The 19,325-nt window shown below is 42.4% G+C and overlaps 1 protein-coding gene and 1 long non-coding RNA gene across 2 annotated transcripts in view; one reads left to right on the plus strand and one right to left on the minus strand.

Annotated features, from left to right (window-relative positions):
• The window catches only part of Cap2 (cyclase associated actin cytoskeleton regulatory protein 2), a 134,468-nt gene extending 129,757 nt beyond the window's left edge, over positions 1-4,711 (plus strand). The window contains exons 12-13 of the mRNA XM_047557760.1: positions 297-437; positions 3,331-4,711. Coding sequence (XP_047413716.1) covers positions 297-437; positions 3,331-3,414 — 225 coding nt within the window. The 3' untranslated portion in view covers positions 3,415-4,711. The remainder of the gene's footprint in view (positions 1-296; positions 438-3,330) is intronic.
• Positions 4,712-6,858: 2,147 nt separating this feature from the next.
• LOC124989137 (uncharacterized) lies at positions 6,859-13,401 on the minus strand. The gene is made up of 3 exons (XR_007109564.1): positions 13,271-13,401; positions 12,532-12,694; positions 6,859-7,773 (listed from the first exon to the last, which is right to left on the minus strand). It is a non-coding gene; the product is annotated as an uncharacterized LOC124989137 (long non-coding RNA).
• Between the last annotated feature and the right edge of the window lie 5,924 nt (positions 13,402-19,325).

Below are 19,325 nucleotides of genomic sequence, written 5' to 3' on the forward strand. Positions count from 1 at the left end.
GTCTTTTTCTAAACATTTAGCTGCTGTTTCCAAATTAATCCCTTAATTTTGTCTTGGGAAAGAGGTGCTGAGGTTTGAGAATCCCCTTGTGTGGTCCTTTCATTGTGTCCCCAAATGACACCTCCCTTCTTCAGCCTGGAACCCATTAACCAGTCTTCCCAGCTTCAACCCAGCACTTCCTAATGCTTGGCTAAGCCAAAGCTAAGGTCAAGAAGATTCTAGATGGATTTATTGGGGAACTTTGTCATTTCTATTTGCTTGCTTTGACCCCAGATTTCCGCACCCCCTCATTTCAGGTAATGGGGAGAGTGCCAACAATTTCCATTAACAAGACAGAAGGTTGCCATGTGTACCTCAGTGAAGATGCCTTGGACTGTGAGCTGGTAAGCGCCAAGTCATCGGAAATGAATGTCCTCGTCCCTCAGGATGGTGATTATGTAAGTACTTTCCAGAAGGCTATCATTTTAGTAATGATTGATTAAACGACAAACGACCAGCCTCGGGGCTGGATCGCAGGCAAGAATGAGTTCAGGGAGCTACCTTCCAGCACCCTCACTCAGCCCCTCGACTCTGCCCACTGCCCACTCCATTTAATGGGCCAGCTGTCATCCAATTGCACAGCATGCATCCGAGTTCATATTGTGTAGGACTTAATATTTTTCCTGTGCTCTAATGGAAGGGAACAGGAAAGGAGAAGAGCTTTGTGGGGAATGAGAGGGAGGAGAGGACACAGTTAAGTAGACCCACCTGGAGGTGGATTCGGAGGCACGTGGTGGGGCCCGGGTATCTGGAGTCCTAATCTCACCCCAGGTGATTCTAAGGCCATCAGGCCACCCAGTGGCCCTTCTAAGAAACGCGAGCTTAAAGTGATTTTGCCAGCATTTCTTTTCTTGGCTCCTTCTCTCCAGCACAGCACTTCTAAAAGAAGCATGCAGGTACTCTACACATAGAAAAGAGCATTTAAGTGAATAAATAACATTTCTGGATTATGGAGTGTCTCGGATCTGCTAGTTGTCATTACTTAGAAGTAGGAGAATAAATACAGAGATCATTCTCTCTGGGTCTAAGCAGAGGGGACTAGTAAACCAGGATGGGACAGGAGAAAAGGTAACTTAGCAGGCACACCTTCGGAAGAGGGGCTATGTCAGCCTGACAGGTCAGTCTCCAGCTGTCCCTATGGCAGTGGACACCCAACCCTGAGCAAGAGTCCCTCTTGGGCTCTCACCCTAAAAGACTATGGAAGAGCGCAAGCCAGTTCCAAAGAGCTTCAGAGTCGGAGAATTCTCCAGAACTGGAAAGCCATAAATCATATGATCCCTGGCCTTCGCAGCTGTTTAAGCAGAAGGCTCAGCTGCATGGGAACTGGATCTGCTAAGGAAAGCAGCAGGGTTGGCTGAGCGCTGCAGACTAAGTCAGCTGGACTCTCTGGGCACGCCACCCGGGCAGCTGTGGTGGTTAACGCTTTCCAGGTGGTTCCAATGTGGGGCTAAGATTGAGATCTGCTGGCCAAAAGAATGACCGTGAGCAGCGCCTGAGCTTCTGTGCTCAAAGCGTAGTCTTGCCTGTGCAGGTGAATCACCCTGTGCCTGCCGCCCTTGGCCCTCTTCACACATTGTTAAGATGGAGCTGGAGGGAACCACACCGAGGGCCCGCCATGAACATTACCATGCAGAGGTGGATGGTGGGGTGATTCGTCCTGAAGGAAATCAGTCTCCCAGAGCAGGTCCCTCGTCACATTACGATCTTCTCTCTGCCAACAAAGAGTTTGGAACAGCTATAGGGCCAACTTTCATTTATGTATCAAGAAGGGCTCCAGAGTGATATTGGGTACAACACACACACACACACACACACACACACACGTTGGGACACACAGGATTATCAAGACTTAAGGGTCTTTCCATTTCAGATTTCACTCAAGGAGAATTCATTGCTCTTTATAGCAAAATAAATAATTCACTTCTTTCGAAAGAAACAGTTGGCCTCTCCATGTAGGAAGATAGGGGTCATGTGTGTTCCAGCGAAATGTCACATCTCGTGAGCAGAGACATCAGCTTAGCCCGCACATGGGGTTTCAGAGTGCCTGGCGTGCACAGGAAGTCCAGGAAGGCTCCAGAAGGCCGGGCCAAGGGTGGACCGCTCCTCGGCCTCCCCTTCCATCCATCCTCTTCTTAAATGTCTGGAGAATCATGAGGGAAGGAGGAGCGTCCTCCTTGAACTAGTCTGTGTTTCTTTGTGTTTGTGTGCGTGGGGGCGGGGGACAGGCATGCGTGGCGTGCGCGCTTTCCACTGGAAAGGGTACACTGGCAGATAACAAAAGGACGCTCAGCCCTGCACACAGTTATGCCCTTTCTCCAGGAGCAGACAGGTAACTAGAAAAACATTCCGCGCCACATGACAGGGGCCAGCAGCCTTGAGGGCTTTCTGGAATGTGATTCTCATTGCCCTCCCCAGATCTACTGAATTAGAGTCTCCATCTTAATTAAACACTACCTCCACCCATTTATTCACATAGGTGGTGGGAGAGGAGTGGATAAGAGAGAACTCAGGCTGGGGCTGAGGCTCAGTGGTAGAGCACCTGCCTGGCACCTGTGAGGACCTGGATTTGATCCTTTGCACCTTAAAAAAATAATAAATAATAAATAAAGGTATTGTGTCCACCTACAACCTATATATATATTATAATACATATATATTTATATATATATACATAAATTTTAAAAATAAAATTAAAAAACCAAAAAGAGAGATGCCTTGGTGTGAATTCTGCTGTCTGCTTTCCAGCCCTCACCTTGGGCCAGTTGCTTCCCCCCTATATATATATAGGAAGCATCTGCTTCCTATAGATGGCATCACAAAACACCTAGCTCATGGGATCACTGGAGAACAGCTGAGATGGCCTATGGCTGATGCCTGGCCCTCTGTGAATGCTAGTTCGATGACTTGCAGGCACACACGGACACCCGTGGGAGTCTCTGTGACAAAGACCTCCCCGTGATGCAGATTCGGGTTCAGTGGAACTGCTTTGTCCATGGCATGACATTCACCAGTCCTAAGGAGGCCTGCATGTAAAAAGCTGTGTTCTAACTGAGCCCAGGGGCACACGCCTATAATCCCAGCTGCTCGGGAGGCTGAGGCAGGAGGATCAGGAGTTCAAAGCCAGCCTCAGCAACAGCAAGGAGCTAAGCAACTCAGTGAGACCCTATCTCTAAACCAAATACAAAATCGGGCTGGGGATGTGGCTCAGTGCTCGAGTGCCCCCGGGTACAAACCCTGGTACCAAAACTAACAAATAAAAATAAAAGCTCTGTTCTTCTTGCCTTTTTCCAGAGAGAATTTCCTGTTCCTGAACAGTTCAAGACAGTATGGGATGGATCCAAGTTGGTCACTGAACCTGCAGAAATTATGGCCTAATCTCCAGAGAGCCTGGGCCCCTGACCTTGGCCCCTATCAAACAAGCAAAAGCAAGCAGCATTCAAGAGCTCCGGCACCTACTGCTTTAGGTTAAGCCTCCAACAGATCTGAGCCTTTGTGGGCATTTTGAGATATTTAACATTTCTTTATGACTTACCTTTGTGTGTGATTTTAGTTCCACATGATAACTTGTGAGCAATGCTGATTGAAAGGAAAAGAAGAAAGAATTCTCTTCCCCTCGTATCATTAACACAATCACGGATAGGTAAAAATACTGCATGATTCACTTTTACACTTAGGTTTAATTGCTAGTAGAAAGAAAACCTTTGAGAATCAACGTACTTTTTACCTTTTAGACTATTTCAATATGATGTAGTAGTAGTAGTGTGCCCAGAAAAATACACGATTTTTTTCTGATTCTTACTACATGTTCATCTTTCTCAGTGTGGATACACTGTCAGCATGAATACATATTTCAGTCCATGTTTAAAAAAAAAAAATAAGAAATCTCCATGTAAGGACCAAATTTGGTTTCTTGGTCCCCAGAAGGCCTATATCCTGAATAGTTAGTAAAAAACAAAAGTAAATTCTAATTATTCATCTTAAGTATTTTTTATTCATGTCATGTGAAAACTCACTTTTCCGCATACTCTTATGCCAATCTTTTGGCATAAGAGGAAGCAATGTTTCTGCTACGTGGTATCTCACAATTTTGCTCTGAGAACAGCTCAATTTTTGTTTTCCAGTTTTGAACCTGTTAAATATCAGATGCCTTGTAAACGGTGTCTTTAGTGTTTTATTGTAGAATCATTTCTTCTTTCCCACTTGCCAGATGCTAACCAGTCTCAAAAATGACCATGAAAAAAGCCATAGGTGTGTTACTTATTCTAAAACCTAAGGAATTATTTGTTGGTTTGACTTGCTGCTCCTATTTTGTAGTCTTGATAGTACCTGCTTTTTAAAAACGAGTAACTATGATATTCCTTTGTATCTTTTTGGTACGTAGTGCTGAACCACAACTTCTTGGATCACGTGTGATAAAGTGTCATTCTGTGCTTGCAGAAGCAACACGAGCATATATATTGTGCCTACGATAGCCTTTGGAACATCATTTCCGATTTTTAAATATCTTCTATATCCATATAGTATTCAAATTACTATTGCTCATGTACCAAGGTTTTGCTACAAAAAAAGTTTTGTCTGTATGAATATTGTTGTGGCTTTAGTAAATATCATTTTTGAACTGTAAACTTATTCCAAAAGAGTAAAATTCTAATTGTTTAAATACTGTGATGAATTCTGAGTGTTCAGATTTTTTTTTTTTCACTTTGATTTTTCTCCTTGCTCGTATATCAAACTTAGAAAAGACAGCCAAGTCCTTCTGGTCGAAATTAGAGAGTATATTCAGCATGGGATCAGCTTTCCTGAACAATAGTTCTTCAAGATGGAGAGCAGATGAAGCCAATGTAGTTGGAATGACTGTCAGAAAATTCTAGAATTCAGTTTTATAAATCAAGTCCTCTTCACAGAGAAAACACCCGCCTCAGGTCTTTGTTGATGTATAGATGCCAGAATAAGTGATTTTATAAATATGAAACTACATACTATATGTTATAAACTATAACATGAATGACTTATGATAAATTTTCAAATAAACTTCTAGAGGAAAATAATTAAATGAGAAGAAATGACTCTTACAAAGACATATTACATACCCATTATATAGTAATAGCTTTCTATAGAGAAACAAGTCCACTTAAAATTCTTAGGTTTGTCAGTCAACCTTGAACTTAATATCAGTCTTTCAAAATGCTTCACCAATGAAATTCAAATCTGGAGTTAGGATTCAAATAATTATTTACCAGTTCTATAGGCCTTAAGTCACCTTCCACCTGCCAGACTTGTTACCCAGCTGGTTAAATTTGTTAAAAATTTTTTGATGGTGTATCAAAATTCAAAAAGAAAATGCTGTATTTCCAATATGATTTGTTTCTTATACCTTGTTGATTTCCAATGTTATACCTACTGAATCAGAAATCCATACTTAGCAGAATCACATAACACATCCATTCATAAGAAGTCAAAACAAGGGCTGGGGAGATAGCTCAGCTGGTAGAGTGCTTGCCTTGCAAGCACAAGGCCCTGAGTTCGATACCCAGTACCACAAGAAGTCAAAACAAGAATCTGTATCAAAAGTAAGTGCCAAGGGTCTCCTATACCCCCTTAAACTTTGTGGAATTATAGGATAAAATGAAAAAACAAAACTGGCAAGGTGGTGCATGCCTGTGACCCCAGTGACTTCTTGGGAGTTCCAGCAGCTTGGGAGGCTGAGACAGAAGTATTGCAAATTTGAAGCTAGCCTCAGCAACTTAGCGAGGCCCTAAGCCACTTAGCAAGACCCTGTGTCCCAGTGAAAAATTTTAAAAGGACTGGGGATGTGGCTCAGTGGTTAAGTGCCTCTGGGTTCAATTCCTGCTACCAAAAAAAAAAAAAAAAAAAATGAGGTCTTGTCTTCCAAATTCTGTCCTTGTTAATATTGTTCTCTTAGATAATGCATTACTGACAGTTTTTCTTACACAGCAAAATGTTTTGATGTGAATAGTTGATTCTAACCACTTATCCATGGAGCCCACAGGAAATATGTATAGTTTTATTCATTTATTCTTTCACTCCTTGAAAAGGTCTACTTCACCTTCTTAGAATCCAGGTGAGTGCATCTCGGGAATCCTCTCATTTCAAAGACTAGACAGCTGAGATCCAGTGACATTCATGTCTTACATTAGTAGAAGCAGCAGGTGAACCTGAGCATGAAGCACGTGGGCTATGGTCTCCTATTTCTGAAACTGAACGTTGATCCAAGCCAGTGTGTTCATCTCACTCCTCATCCATTGCAATTCTTGACACTGCCCTTTTCTTACTGAACTCCCTTGATTTTGTGATGGGCAGCAGGCCTCTCTGGTTCCTTCCCCTTCTACCCTTTTGTTTCCCCTCTCAAAAGCTCATTTGTCTCCCTTAACTTCATCACCTATATGCAGATGACTCCCAAATTCATCTCTGGGATTTCCAATTCCTCGCGTCTGCGGAGTGTGTCTACCTGCCTGCCCCAGCTTCATTCAACATGGCTAAAGTCAGTGTGTATTTTCCACACGTCCCTGTCCTCATCTGCCTCTCCAATTTCAGTCAAGGTCCCTTAGGCTTTCCATAATAGATTTAAAATCATCCACTTCCTGTGGGAAACGTTGAGAGAACCAGGGATGGGGGAAACCAGGGTTCCGTCTTGAATAAGCCTGATGTTTAACTGGAAAGGGAGCGTGAACAGTTGGATCTATGAATCTAGAGTCCTTGTCTCTGAAACCAAATACCAGGAATTATTTCATGAGTTTAATATTCCAGAAATGAATTTCATTAAGCATACTCATTTCAAAAGAATTTATTTTAAACCATTGGCACTTTTTGCACCAGTTCAGATACAGAAGTAATTTCGAGGGCTTTAATTGCTTCACAAGAGACAAGCTGATTTTGTGATATCACAGATTTCTTGTGTGCTTTTAACCATTCCGTTGTTGCTATCCATGAGGAAGATTCTATCTGTGTTACAAGGGAAAAGGAAACCAGCTCAAGTTACCCAGTGATAATCCAATGATTTCTCCAAATGGTTTGTTTCCTCTATTGTTTGCTTAGTAAGTTGGCATGAATATGCAACTAACAAAGGGTAATGTTTGCCTATGGGAGAATTTTTGTTCAGGTTTCCCTCCTGAAATTATTGAAGGTAATTTTTGCCCAAAACTATGATTTTGCACATGTGCGTTCTAAGTCCACTTTATTTCAACACATTACTTTTTGGGATCTTTCATCGTCAAAAAATGATACCCCATAATGACGTGAAGATCCAGATGAAAGGAATACATGACTTAATAATCCGCAAAACCAATTCGTAAATTCCATTCTCCAACATCACAAAGGTTTGTTCTTTTTAAAATCAGTTAATAATTTCCTCTAATCAATAATTCATTCTGGCATCTAATCAGAAACTGCATCTTAAAATTTTTTGGGTAATTTTTAGTAATCATTCCTCGAACTCATTTCTTCTACCCAAAAGTCAATAAACCTATAATGGAAGTCCTCCTGTGAACAGAGCAATTCTGTAGATTTGTTTGGGAAGACAGATTCGCTTGGGAAGCCTGTGATTGCTCTTTCCTGCGCATGGTCCCTGTGGAGCCTAATCGTGTCCACACATAATGAGCAGCAGGCATCCCCTAGAAGGCTGATGCTAATGACACACGTCCTCTGGCCGCCTGTCCCGCATTCAGCTGATATTATGACAGCCCTTGCTTCAGGCATTTCTCTTCAGTTTAAAAGCTGTAGAGAGAATATCAGAGTTAAGCGGGTGCAGTCTGTCAGTTTCAGGAGAGTGATTGCCTCCTTGCAACCAAGCTTCGTAAAATCTATGATCCTTACAGACATTTAAAGACACTGTCCTGCAGTATTACTGAGAGATGTGCAGAGCTGGAGAAAGAGTTTTTAAGAACTCTGTAAAATATGCATCTTCAGAAAAAGGGTAAGATTCATGGCCATATGTTTTTAAAGAAGTAGTCAGTAAAGAAGTAGTCAGTAGTCCCGGTCTTTATGTTCTGGGAGAGAGATAAAAGTTGGATGAAATAATCAGTAGTTTACTATTACGAATTGCATTTCTTTACCTCTGACCATGGTAAACTGAAACATACATTTTGGCATTTGTTTGGCTCATTAAGCAGAAAGAAGCTAACTGCATCGGTCTACTGAAAAAATTGTACTTGAAAAACTAAGTTATCCAAATTGCCTGTCTAGATCCACTGAATAAGTTGGTGGGCATTTTCCCTATACGCTCAGTTGCAGCTGATGTACAAGCCTCTGAAGAATACAAACGGAACATTTTAATGGAAGTCCATTCAGGGAATGTGGAATTCAGGGAACGATGCTCCATTGTTAACAACCGAAATCTGGTTCATAGAGTTATCAAAATGTTCTCTCATTTGTTAGCATCTAAAATAATCACGCCAGCAATATGGTCTACATTCTGCAGACTGCTTTTACCAACTGGCTAGACAGCCATTTTCTCTAATTAAATTAACCTCCTACTCTATAGTTTACAGAAATAAGTCTCTGGCTCAAAAAGGCTTCAACGTCTCACCAGATAAAGATAATTCCAATAGGGTTTATTGTCAATGGGGGAAAAAGGCATACTTCATTAAGGCTTCAAAAAAGTAAAGTAGCTCTTGCATTCATTGGAAGGAGCTTGGCATGGAGTCAGGAGATATGGTTTCCATTCTGGAGCCACTAAAGGTGTGCCTGTAATACCTTTAAAGATGCCTGTAATACCTTTTAAGATATAATCATTTAAAATGAGATAAATGTGTTAAAAGTTATTTTCAAATATAAAATTAACAAATACACAATAAAACCGCCTATAACAAAAACCCTTTTTTGCTGTCCACCACAATCTATCCTCTCCTTAATAGGCTCTGTTCCTGGCTTCCCTAGCAGTTCCCTGGCCACCGAACCAGATGTGAGTGCTGGGTAATTATGTGGGAAGTCTCACTGTAGAAGCACCTTTAAAAGACAGCATGTTTCTCCATATTCCCTTTCCTTCCATCAACCAGATCCTGGGCATGGCAACCAGACTCAATCATGCAGATGACACAAAGAGCCTGTGACTCCTGCCTGAGTCACAAGACGGAAGATAGACACTCACAGACCTGAACCTGCCTTAGTTACATGAGAAATAAACTTGCATAGCATGCAGTGGATGGGATGTGTCCCCCAAAGTGCATGGTTGAAATCTAAATTCCCAACATCGAGACACCACTGAGAGGCAATGTGATCATGAGGGCTCTGCCTTCATAAATGGATTAATGCCATTGTCACAGGAGTGAGTGAGGAGGAGTAGGCTGCTTGGTTTTCTGTTAGAGTAGCAGAGGTAGACCAAGATAACAGCAAACAAATGTACCACCTAAGGAGCTTTGGTCTGCTGGCTCAGTCGGAAGAGTTATATTCGAAGGACTTGGAAAGAGGTGTACAGATAGGCTCAAAGAGGTGTACGGAGGCTCGTAAGCAAAATGAGCACGTATCAGAAAAACAGTTTAAGAACAGTTTTACTATAATGCGAGTCAATTAAAAGAACAATACTGCATTTGTAAAGATGCATATTTGATGACAATGTAGTACAGGGCTTGAGAGCAAGAATCCTAGTTTTATCACTTACAAGCTGTACAACTTTTGAAAAAAGTATTTAACTCCTCTGTATTTTAGTTTATCTCTATTCTAGAGAGGATAATAATAGATCTATCCCATCGAGTTGTTGTGAAGGCTAAATTAATTCATACATGTGAAGCGCACAATAAGTGTTACGCAAGCATTAGCTAACATTATCATTAGAGCATACGGAAAATATGGAAATACACACACTAAAATGGTAATAATGACTCTCTTTGGAATACAGTTTAGAGGGAAGTAACTTTTTGCTTTCTAACTCTCTTCATTTATTTGAATATGTCAGAACATGCATTTTATTATGAAAATTTCTATAATAATTTTTGTGATTTTCAAACATACAATAATTTTAAAATGCAGTCAGTAGATAACTATCTTTTAGTACATCAGTTTTTTTCGTCCATTTCAGACTACAAGTCCTGTTTCAAAATAATACCAAGAAGAAAGTATTTAATTAATCAACATGAGGGCTAGGGTTGCTCAGTGGTGGAGTGCTCGCCTCTCATGTGTGAGATCCTGGGTTTGATCCTCAGCACCACATAAATAAAATAAAGGTATTGTGTCTACCTAAAACTAAAAAAAATTTTTTTAAATAACAATCAACATGAAAAACACATAAACCAAAGGAAAAATCAAGTACTGTTTTTAAATGCTTATTTGAACACAAAAGATAATAAAAGCCAATTACCAGTTTAATTGCTAAGAACCTAGTGATTTCAATTTAATAAAATTAAAGATATTATATTATTTATTTATTTATTTTTGCGGTGGTGGGGATTGAACCCAGGGCCTGGTGCTTGCAAAGCAAGCACTCCACCAGCTGAGCTACATTCCCAGTCCAAAGACATTACTTTAAAGACATTTTCTATGTTTTCTAATCATTGAATTTTCAGTGACCTACCTCATGTATTTTTACTGTTTTGCTTTTATAAATGTAACATGCTTGACTTGCATCTTTGTACCCTAGTGCTCTTATTTCCGTAATGCACATTCCTAAAAGGGGGATTCATGAGTGACAGTCCTCACAAATTTTGAATTTCAGTGGATGCTGCCAAATGAGCCTTCAAAGAAGTTGTGCAAACTTGTTGTTCATTTGATGGCCAAAGCAAGAAGAGCCAAGAACACGCTGATGGAGTTAAGCTGAGGTTTCGGTGCGTGCCCTGCTGGTGTGCGACGCCAAGTTGGTCAGGCAGTGGGTCCAATTTATCATACTGATAGGATCATGTGAAAAGTAAATAATAACGGGAAGGGAAAGAGCAGCATTCGGACTGGGGACATCCACTCTGGAGAGAGGTCAGGGAGACGCTGGCATGAGCAGGAGCAGGGCCACCCACCAGCAAGGGCAGAATTCCAAGAGAAGGATCTGAGTCAGACCCAGAAGGGCTAAGCTGACGGGTGCTCAAGAGCTTCTGTGTTTCCTCGCCCTGGTGGCTTCAGTGCCAATCAGGCAGCAGCAGAGGCGAAGCAATGTTTCCCACACCCTTTAAGTCAATGCTTTGGATGTTATATAAATATTTGCCCTTTGTCTTTCATAAGAGTTTTCCTTAATTTCTTTTAATTGAACCCAGAGCCTTGTACATGCCAGGCAAATGCTCCACCACTGAGTGATGATAATAATTATGATTATATAATCATAATTATAATTAAATAATATTTACTTATTATTATTAAATAATAATAATTTGTTGTTGACTGAATCAAAGCCAAACTCGGCTCCCTCCCTTGACCTTGGTGCATGATGTAACACTCTCTAACATGTGACCCAGTCCTCTCTTTGACCCCTTTCCTCCTTTAGGTCACAGTCGTTTTCTTAATACCTCCTACTTATTTTCAGCTTTTTTTTTTGATGGTGCTGGGGATCGAACCCAGGGCCTTGTGCTTGCAAGGCAAGCACTTTACCAACTGAGCTATCTCCCCAGCCCCTATTTTCAGCTTTTTATCTCGTGCTGTTCATACCTAAAACGATGCTCTCCTCTCACCCCAATCTCATATTTCAAAGGTAAAAATCTAGTCCTCACCTGAGATAATCTTTCCTTTTACCAGAATCTCATGGGCAAGATACATACATGCATAAATAACTTGGAGCTAATGGACAGTCCTTGCGTTTTGTTAGTATAAAGACTAAATGGATGATCTTTGAGGTCCTGGGGTTCTGTGGGGCCTGGAGGATGTGTGGGGCTCTTAGCTTTGGAAACTCCCCCACCTACTGGTTGCCCTAAGTCCTGTTTACGTTACATAATGAGGCTTCCGGCTATTTGAGACTGAGTCGAGCCTGTTTTTAAAATAACATGTGCCTCTTGTGATTGATGATTCATTTATAAATCACTTCAAATTCCTAAAATCAAGAATAAAGAATATATAGTCTTTTTTTTTTTTTTTTTTTTTAAGAGTAGAAAGTAAGAAGCTTTATTAAAGAAAAGTAAAAGCAGACTTCTCCCGGGTGGAAGAAGGGGACCCAAAGGCAGAATCCATCCGACAGAGCAAATCTTGTCCTTTTTATAGGTTTTATTCTCTAGTTCTTTCCCCCTTATCTCTTTCCTTCCTGCCTACGTGATTAGGCCCGGTTTTGCATAAAGTGAGAATCGATGGGCAGGGGGAGGGCCAAGGTGATTCAGGCAGGTTAGGGCCCAGGGGGCATTAATTAGCATCTCTTTGCCTGTAGTCCCTGACAAGGGCAGGTAAATTTGGTTATCAGTGGGCTCTGCAGGTCCTTGACATTCCATTCTCCCAGGGCAGTCTCCAACTTCCAGAGGCAGATGGTTTTCATAGCCCCCATTACCTCCATCTGACCCGCTCTCCTATTTCTACACTAACTGCCTGTCCCCAACTCTGGCTTCATTCCCCCCACTAGTTTTAGGAACTCCTTACCGCAATAAGAAGGGGGCTGCTTAGAGCTGCTTCGAGCTGGAAGGGGGCAGTGTGGGGCAAGCAGTTTGGAGTTCCCTTTTAGAAATCAGGTAGATTGAGCAGTCCACAGTAAAAGTCTGGTTGAGAAGCAATAGGCTGGAGGGTCATTTGAGAGATGGGCGGTCTATAAGAGAAACAAGAAGTTATGAGTACTGGGATAAGATTAATGCAACAGTAAATGCCCCAGCATAGGCCAGCAGGGAGTGGATGTGGGGGAGTGTGTACGGCCCACAGGGAGGCAAAGATAATTGGCGCTTTCCCTCAGTGCCATTGTCAACCGATCAGCCTGGATACCCCTTAGGGTGATCGGGAAGGGGAGTCCGGAGAAGGAACCTTTGGGGTCCACTCGAGAGTAACCCAGGCCAGCGAACCCTGCAGTTGTCCCAACCCTTCCTCCGCCTCCACGCATCCTGGGTAGGTCAGGACTAGGAACACTGTGTACTGCTGGCAATTGTGCTCCGGGCCTGGACAGAAAAGTAGGGAACGGCTCCGGCAGAGTCCAACATGCCTGGTCTGCACAGAGCAGGTGATTGGAAACTCGCCTGGGCCGGGGAACCTCTCACCCGAGTCTTGAAGGATGGCGGCTGCGCTAGCTGCATTTACGTAGCCGACGGGTGCCCATTTTGCCCTCCAGAAAGAAAGAGACAGAAAGATGCACCTCAAACAGATGTGGGATGCATGGAGAGAGAAGCCTACTTACCTCGGGTAGATCTCGGTGGGACCTCCAAATCTGACACCGCCATTTACTGGTGGCGAGTCCTGCTTCCTCAGGTGTTGAAGTGTAACAACAGAGAAGCACGCGAGGCAAGCGCAGAGTAGAGAGTGAGCTTCATTAAAGAAAAGTAAACGCAGACTTCTCCCGGGTGGAAGAAGGGGACCCAAAGGCGGAATCCCGAAAATAGAGTCATATTATAAAATCTTTAAAAGCAGACGACGAATTTCTTAATGCTTTTTAACAACCACTGGGGGGCAGAAAAGCATTATATAGTAATTCACTCCAAGTGGTTAGAGAAGAAAATGCCTTCATCGATGTGGATTTCTAAAAAGTCAGCACAGAAATCAAGTTATTTTTAAATTTAGCCTTTTATTTAGTGCATGTGGGCATCTTATTCACAAATAAGCCTCTGGTGGTAGTACTCTTTTTTGCAAATTGCTTTCTAGCAATGTATCAAATCAGGCAAACCTTCTAATCCCCACTAAACACTCTAAAGACCAGTTTGACGCCGTGGGGACTGTTGGCCACATATTACTGGTTAGAATAGTTGAAATAGGATAATAAACTAAAACTGTTTATCTCACTAAAAATCAGAGAAATCCATAATAAAACGGCAGATTCCTGGCTGCCCATGTGTTAAGCCTTCTCTTTTCAAGCTGGGCATAGTGGCACATGGCTCAGTGGTAAAGCGCCCCTGGATTCAATCCCCAGTACTGGAAAAAAAATTAAATGAAAGAAAGATAGATCTTTTCAGTGCTATCAAAAGATGGATTCAAACACGGTTAAGAATAATCAGCCATTTTGAAAACAAACATATCACTTCTCTGAAAACAACACTTTCTCTGCCCACAACAAAAACAATAACAATAAATCCCTAAAAAATAATAATAATAATAATTAGCCACTCTGCTAGCAGCTTCCCCTCCAAAACAAACTCCTTAAAGATCAGAATGCAGTCATTCTCTCTACTTTCTTTTTCCCTCCCCTCATCCCATGAAACTATCCAAAAGCCATCTGTGACCACCTCCCAGCCACATTATTAGCTGGAAGGATCATAAACCAGCCCTTACTAATTTAAGCTTAAGAGGAAGTTACTGAAGGGATATCACAGCCTCTGAAATTAAAGGAAGAAATCTAAGTCGCAAGAGTCCATCAGCAGTCTCATCAGGTAAGGACGCAGCTGGCGACAAAGTTACTCCCTCCCAGGATCAATCACTGGGCTCCAGTTTCCGAGTCCCGGCTGAGGTCACTCCGTGAGCCTGGTCACGTGCCACCTGGTGGTGGCTTGGAGTGGCAGTGCAGAGTTCCCGGGGCAGTCCTGCCACCGCACCCCCGACGGTAGGAAGACATTGGGGAGCTGCCAGAAAAAGAGGGAGCAACAGGAAAGGCGGTCAAAAAAGGAAACGCCCGCCACAGGCCTCACGCCCATGCCTGGGATTCCTTTAGGTCTGACTGCAGGCGTGGCCCCTGCGGAGGCTCCTTCTAGGGTCAGCGACCTGGGGGCTGAACAGAACGGAAGGTGGGAAGGAGGAATCCCCGCTCTTCTCTCGGTTTCCTGCCTGCTGCGTGGGTGGGGACCTCAGACTGCGCCCCACCTGGGACTGGAGTCGCACCGCGGGCTCCCTGGGTCTCAGGCCTTTGGACCTGGGCTGGAGTCGCACCGCGGGCTCCCTGGGTCTCAGGCCTTTGGACCTGGGCTGGAGTCACACCGCGGCTCTCCTGGGTCTCCACTTTGCAGCCAGCACATCCTAGGCCAGCCTCTTGTAATAAATGTCCTCCTGTCTGTCCCCTCGTGCTTCTGTTTCCCTGGAGAACTCTGTTCACACCACTCCTTCTTAGGGAAACCCTCTTCCCACTCCATCCGACTTTCCTTCCCAGCTCGGCCACCATTCCTTTCCTCCTTCTCCCCCGCACCCCGTGTCCCCTTGGTCTCCGTTCTCAGCTTTTCTTTCTTCTCATTTCACAATATCTCCCCCCTACTCCTCACTTCAAGGACCACCTGCAGCTTGTGACTCTCAGCCTTGACTTTATAGATAAGCTGTGTTTAAAGCCGGGCAGGGGGCTTGGACATCCCAGTGCAGCCCCTTCCACCACCTTGCTTGTCCTCCTTCCTTCTCTGTTTCCATGAATAGCAGCACAATCCACTCCCTCAGTCATCCAAGCCACTATGGTGTCCTGCTTCTCTCTCACTCAAATCCATTCAGTCACTAAATTCTGCAGGGATTTTTTGGTACCAGGGATTGAATTTAGGGGCATTCAACCACCGAGCCACATCCCCAGCCCTATATTTGTATTTTATTTTAGAGACAGGGTCTCACTGAGTTGTTTAGCACCTTGCTTTTTTTTTAAATTAATTTTAAACATTTTGTTCTAATTGGTTACACATGATAGAATGAATTTTGACACATTGTACACAAATGGAAAATAACTTCTCATTCCTCTGGCTGTACATGGTGCTGAGTCACACCAGTAGTAATCATGCATATACATAGGGTAATAATGTCTGTTTCATTCTACTGTCCTTCCCATCCCCACCACCCCACCCTCCCCCTCACTCCCCTCTGCACAATCCAACATTCCTTCATTCTTCCCTAAACCCCACCCCCCACCCCCAACATGGATCAGTATCTGCTTATCAGAGAAAACATTTGGCTTTTGGTTTTTTGGGATTGGCTTATTTCACTTAGCATGATATTCTCTAGTTCCATCCATTTACCTGCAAATGCCATCATTTCATTCTTCTTTAAGGCAAAGTAATATTCCATTGTGTATATTACCACATTTTCTTTATTCATTCCTCTGTTGAAGGGCATCTAGGTTGGTTCCATAGTTTAGCTATTATGAATTGAGTTGTTTTCAACACTGACGTGGCTGTATCTCTGTAATATGCTGATTTTAAGTCCTTTGGGTATAAACCCAGGAGTGGGATAACTGGGTCAAATGGTGGTTCCATTCCACGTGTTCTAAGGGAATCTCCATACTGCTTTCCAGAGTGGTTACACCAATCTTCATTCCCACCAGCAATGTAGGAGTGTACCGTTTTCCCCATATCCTTGCCAACACTTACTGTATTCTTTTTTTAATAATTTTTTTAGTTTTTGATGGACCTTTATTTTAATCATTTATTTATATGTGGTACTGAGAACTGAACCCAGTGCCCCATACATACTGGGCAAGCTCTACCACTGAGCCACAACCCCAACCCACTATTGCTTTTATTCTTGATAAATGCCATTCTGACTAGAGTGAGATGAAATCTTAGTTTTGATTTGCATTTCTCTAATTACTAGAGATAAATGAACATTTTTTCATGTCTGTTGATCAATAGTTATTTCTTCTTCTGTGAAGTATCTGTTCAGTTCCTTAGCCCATTTATTGATTGGATAATTTGTTGTTTTTTGTTTTTTTAGTTCTTTATATAGCCTGGAGATTATGCTGTATCTGAGGTGCGTGTGGTAAAGATTGTCTCCCATTCTGTAGTGCCTCACTCCTGCTGAGCTGGCTTTGAACTCACAATCCTCCTGCCTCAGCACCCCAAGTGGGATTACAGGCGTGTGCACGTGGCAAAAGAGATTTCTTTTTTCTTTCTCTCTTTTTTTTTTTTTTTTGGTCAGATGGACACAATACCTTTATTTATTTTTATGTGATGATGAGGATCAAACCCAGTGCCTCTCGTGTGCTAGGCAAGCACTTTACCTCTGAGCTACAACCCCAGCCCAAGAGATATTTCTTTTTTTTTTTTGGGTACTGGGGACCGAACCCAGGGCCTTGTGCTTACAAGGCAAGCACTCTACTGAGCTATCTCCCCAGCCCCAAGAGATATTTCTTAAAAAAAAAAAAAAAAAAAAAAAGACCTTTATTTCCCTGATTGCAGCTGTTCCATAGCTCTGCTGTCTGTAAGACAAAGTTCAAACTCCCTCACATGGAAAAAAAAGTTCAATCCCTCCCTCCTTTTCCAGATTCTTCTCTACTTGGGTTTGCCCCAGGCTGTGTTGGCTGGCTCTCTGCATGAACTTTGCTCCTGTTGCACCCTCTCCCTGGAATCACCTGCCCTGCCAGGTCCTCCCAATAAGGACCCAACTCAGAGTGGCTCCTACAAAGCTCTTCCCCGTTCTCCCCTCGGTCTCCTTGCAGGCAAACTACCACTCCCTACTTTGAATTGACACTTGAACCCTGTACCAACTGACTCACCAATCTCTCCCCTAGGTTCTGCCAGCCCCTCAAACCACAAAGGTGGTGTTTCGTTCCCCTTTGTATTCCAATGCCCGGCACATAGCCAGCACTGAAAACACTCAGAAAGAGTACAGAAGTGAATTTGTGGCTAGAGGAGCTGGAGAAGGCCTACAGAGGGCCACGAAGAACTCAGAGGGAGCAGACTCACCAACACTTTCTGGTTGGAACCAGCTAGGCTTAGCTAGAGAAATGCAATGTGTGCTTTGGCATCGAACTCCAGCTACACAGAATTGCCCAAGGAGTACAAATGCTTTTCCCATTTTTATAGTTATTTTATATAAATATTTCAGAACATAAATCCATCTCATACTCTTTTAATCCTTTGTTACTTAATCCTTTGTCAAATTTATTGACTTTTTGCTCCAATCCTTGCTTTCTCTGCAATAATGAAGCTGAACTCTGTGAAAGCATCCTCCATGACAGCTGGTTTGAGGGTACGCTTTGTTAGTGGAGGTCACTGGAGAAGAAAGCCGCTTCTCTTTCTAGCACTCCTGACTTCTAATTCTGAACTTTCAGTAGTGCCCCGTGGCTAGTAGTGAGCAGCACCTTCTCATGGAGGGAGAGCTTCCCCCGGCACACTGTCCTTGAGATGGTTTCTTCATGGTATATTAGTGGTGAAGCTCCTTCCTGCCAGTGGCTTCCCCTAGCACTTTGCAGTGATTTCTGAGATGAGACACTTCACACTGGATAGCTCCTTCCAACAATCGAGACAGGGTTTCTGAACAAGTCCTGCTGAAGTCACCCTTTGGTGACCTTCCTTGCCTACCAGTGAGCCATTACCATGCTGCCTTGAACAGGGTCTGGCTCTTAGACCTGGTGGTGTTGAAGGTCTCTTGTGTGGTCACTCCATTTGAGTCCTGCAAGCAGTGGCTACTCCCTGTATCTGCTATTCCTATATGGTTTCCAATTCTCTTTGCCTCTTATTAGCCAATCCCCATTTACTCCAAGACTCTTAGTTCTTACAGTAAATGTTGCCTGTTCAAATTACTGTGTGCTCTCTCTGTCTTGATTGGACCCTGACTAATGCAAGTTTACATTTAGCTCACGTTTTACAAGTAATTAAATATTTAATGTTCACCAACCATCCTTCTGTCATTGTCTGTTAGGCATTACTCATTACTCTAGTAGAGCTCAGAAGTAAACTTCTTCCAGTTCTTGCATTCTGAAAACAAATTAGCCTATGCTTTTATACTTGAAAGTCAGTTTTTCTGGATATAATGACCTTGATTCACATTTTCTTTGAATATTTTAAATATATTTCACCATTTTCTTCTCAAGTGAAGTGTTAAAGTGGAAGTCCCATGATTTTTTTTTTTTTGCCCAAAATGACTTTTTAAAAAATATAAAGTCTAGTACTTCTACTAGAATACATATTGTTCATTCTCAAAGTTCTCAGGTACACAGCATACTCTTTGTATACAATAATATACAATAGTATAAAAAATACATAAACCTTTATTCTTTCTCTCTCTACATATATGTATGTATGTACATACCTTCTCTCGGGAAAAGTTTTCTTGAATTATACTGCATTATATTTATTGTTACCTGTCTGGTTTTATGAATCAAAGATTCAATCTGTGTTGGATTTTTTGTCTTTTTCTTTTTTATTTAAAAAATTCATTCAACTTGTAATTCTCTTCAGGCACTGTTATATCTGCTTACTCTTGTGTTCTTTCCTGTTTTCCAAAATCATCTTTTCTTGTATTTCTAATTCTTTCTTGAATTACATTACTTCGAGTTTTTCTTACTATCTTTCCACATTTTACATAATTTTCTTAATATCTTTACAGTAGCCCTGTGCCAG

The sequence above is a fragment of the Sciurus carolinensis genome, chromosome 7, assembly GCF_902686445.1.
Source record: "Sciurus carolinensis chromosome 7, mSciCar1.2, whole genome shotgun sequence".
Taxonomy (NCBI): domain Eukaryota; kingdom Metazoa; phylum Chordata; class Mammalia; order Rodentia; family Sciuridae; genus Sciurus; species Sciurus carolinensis.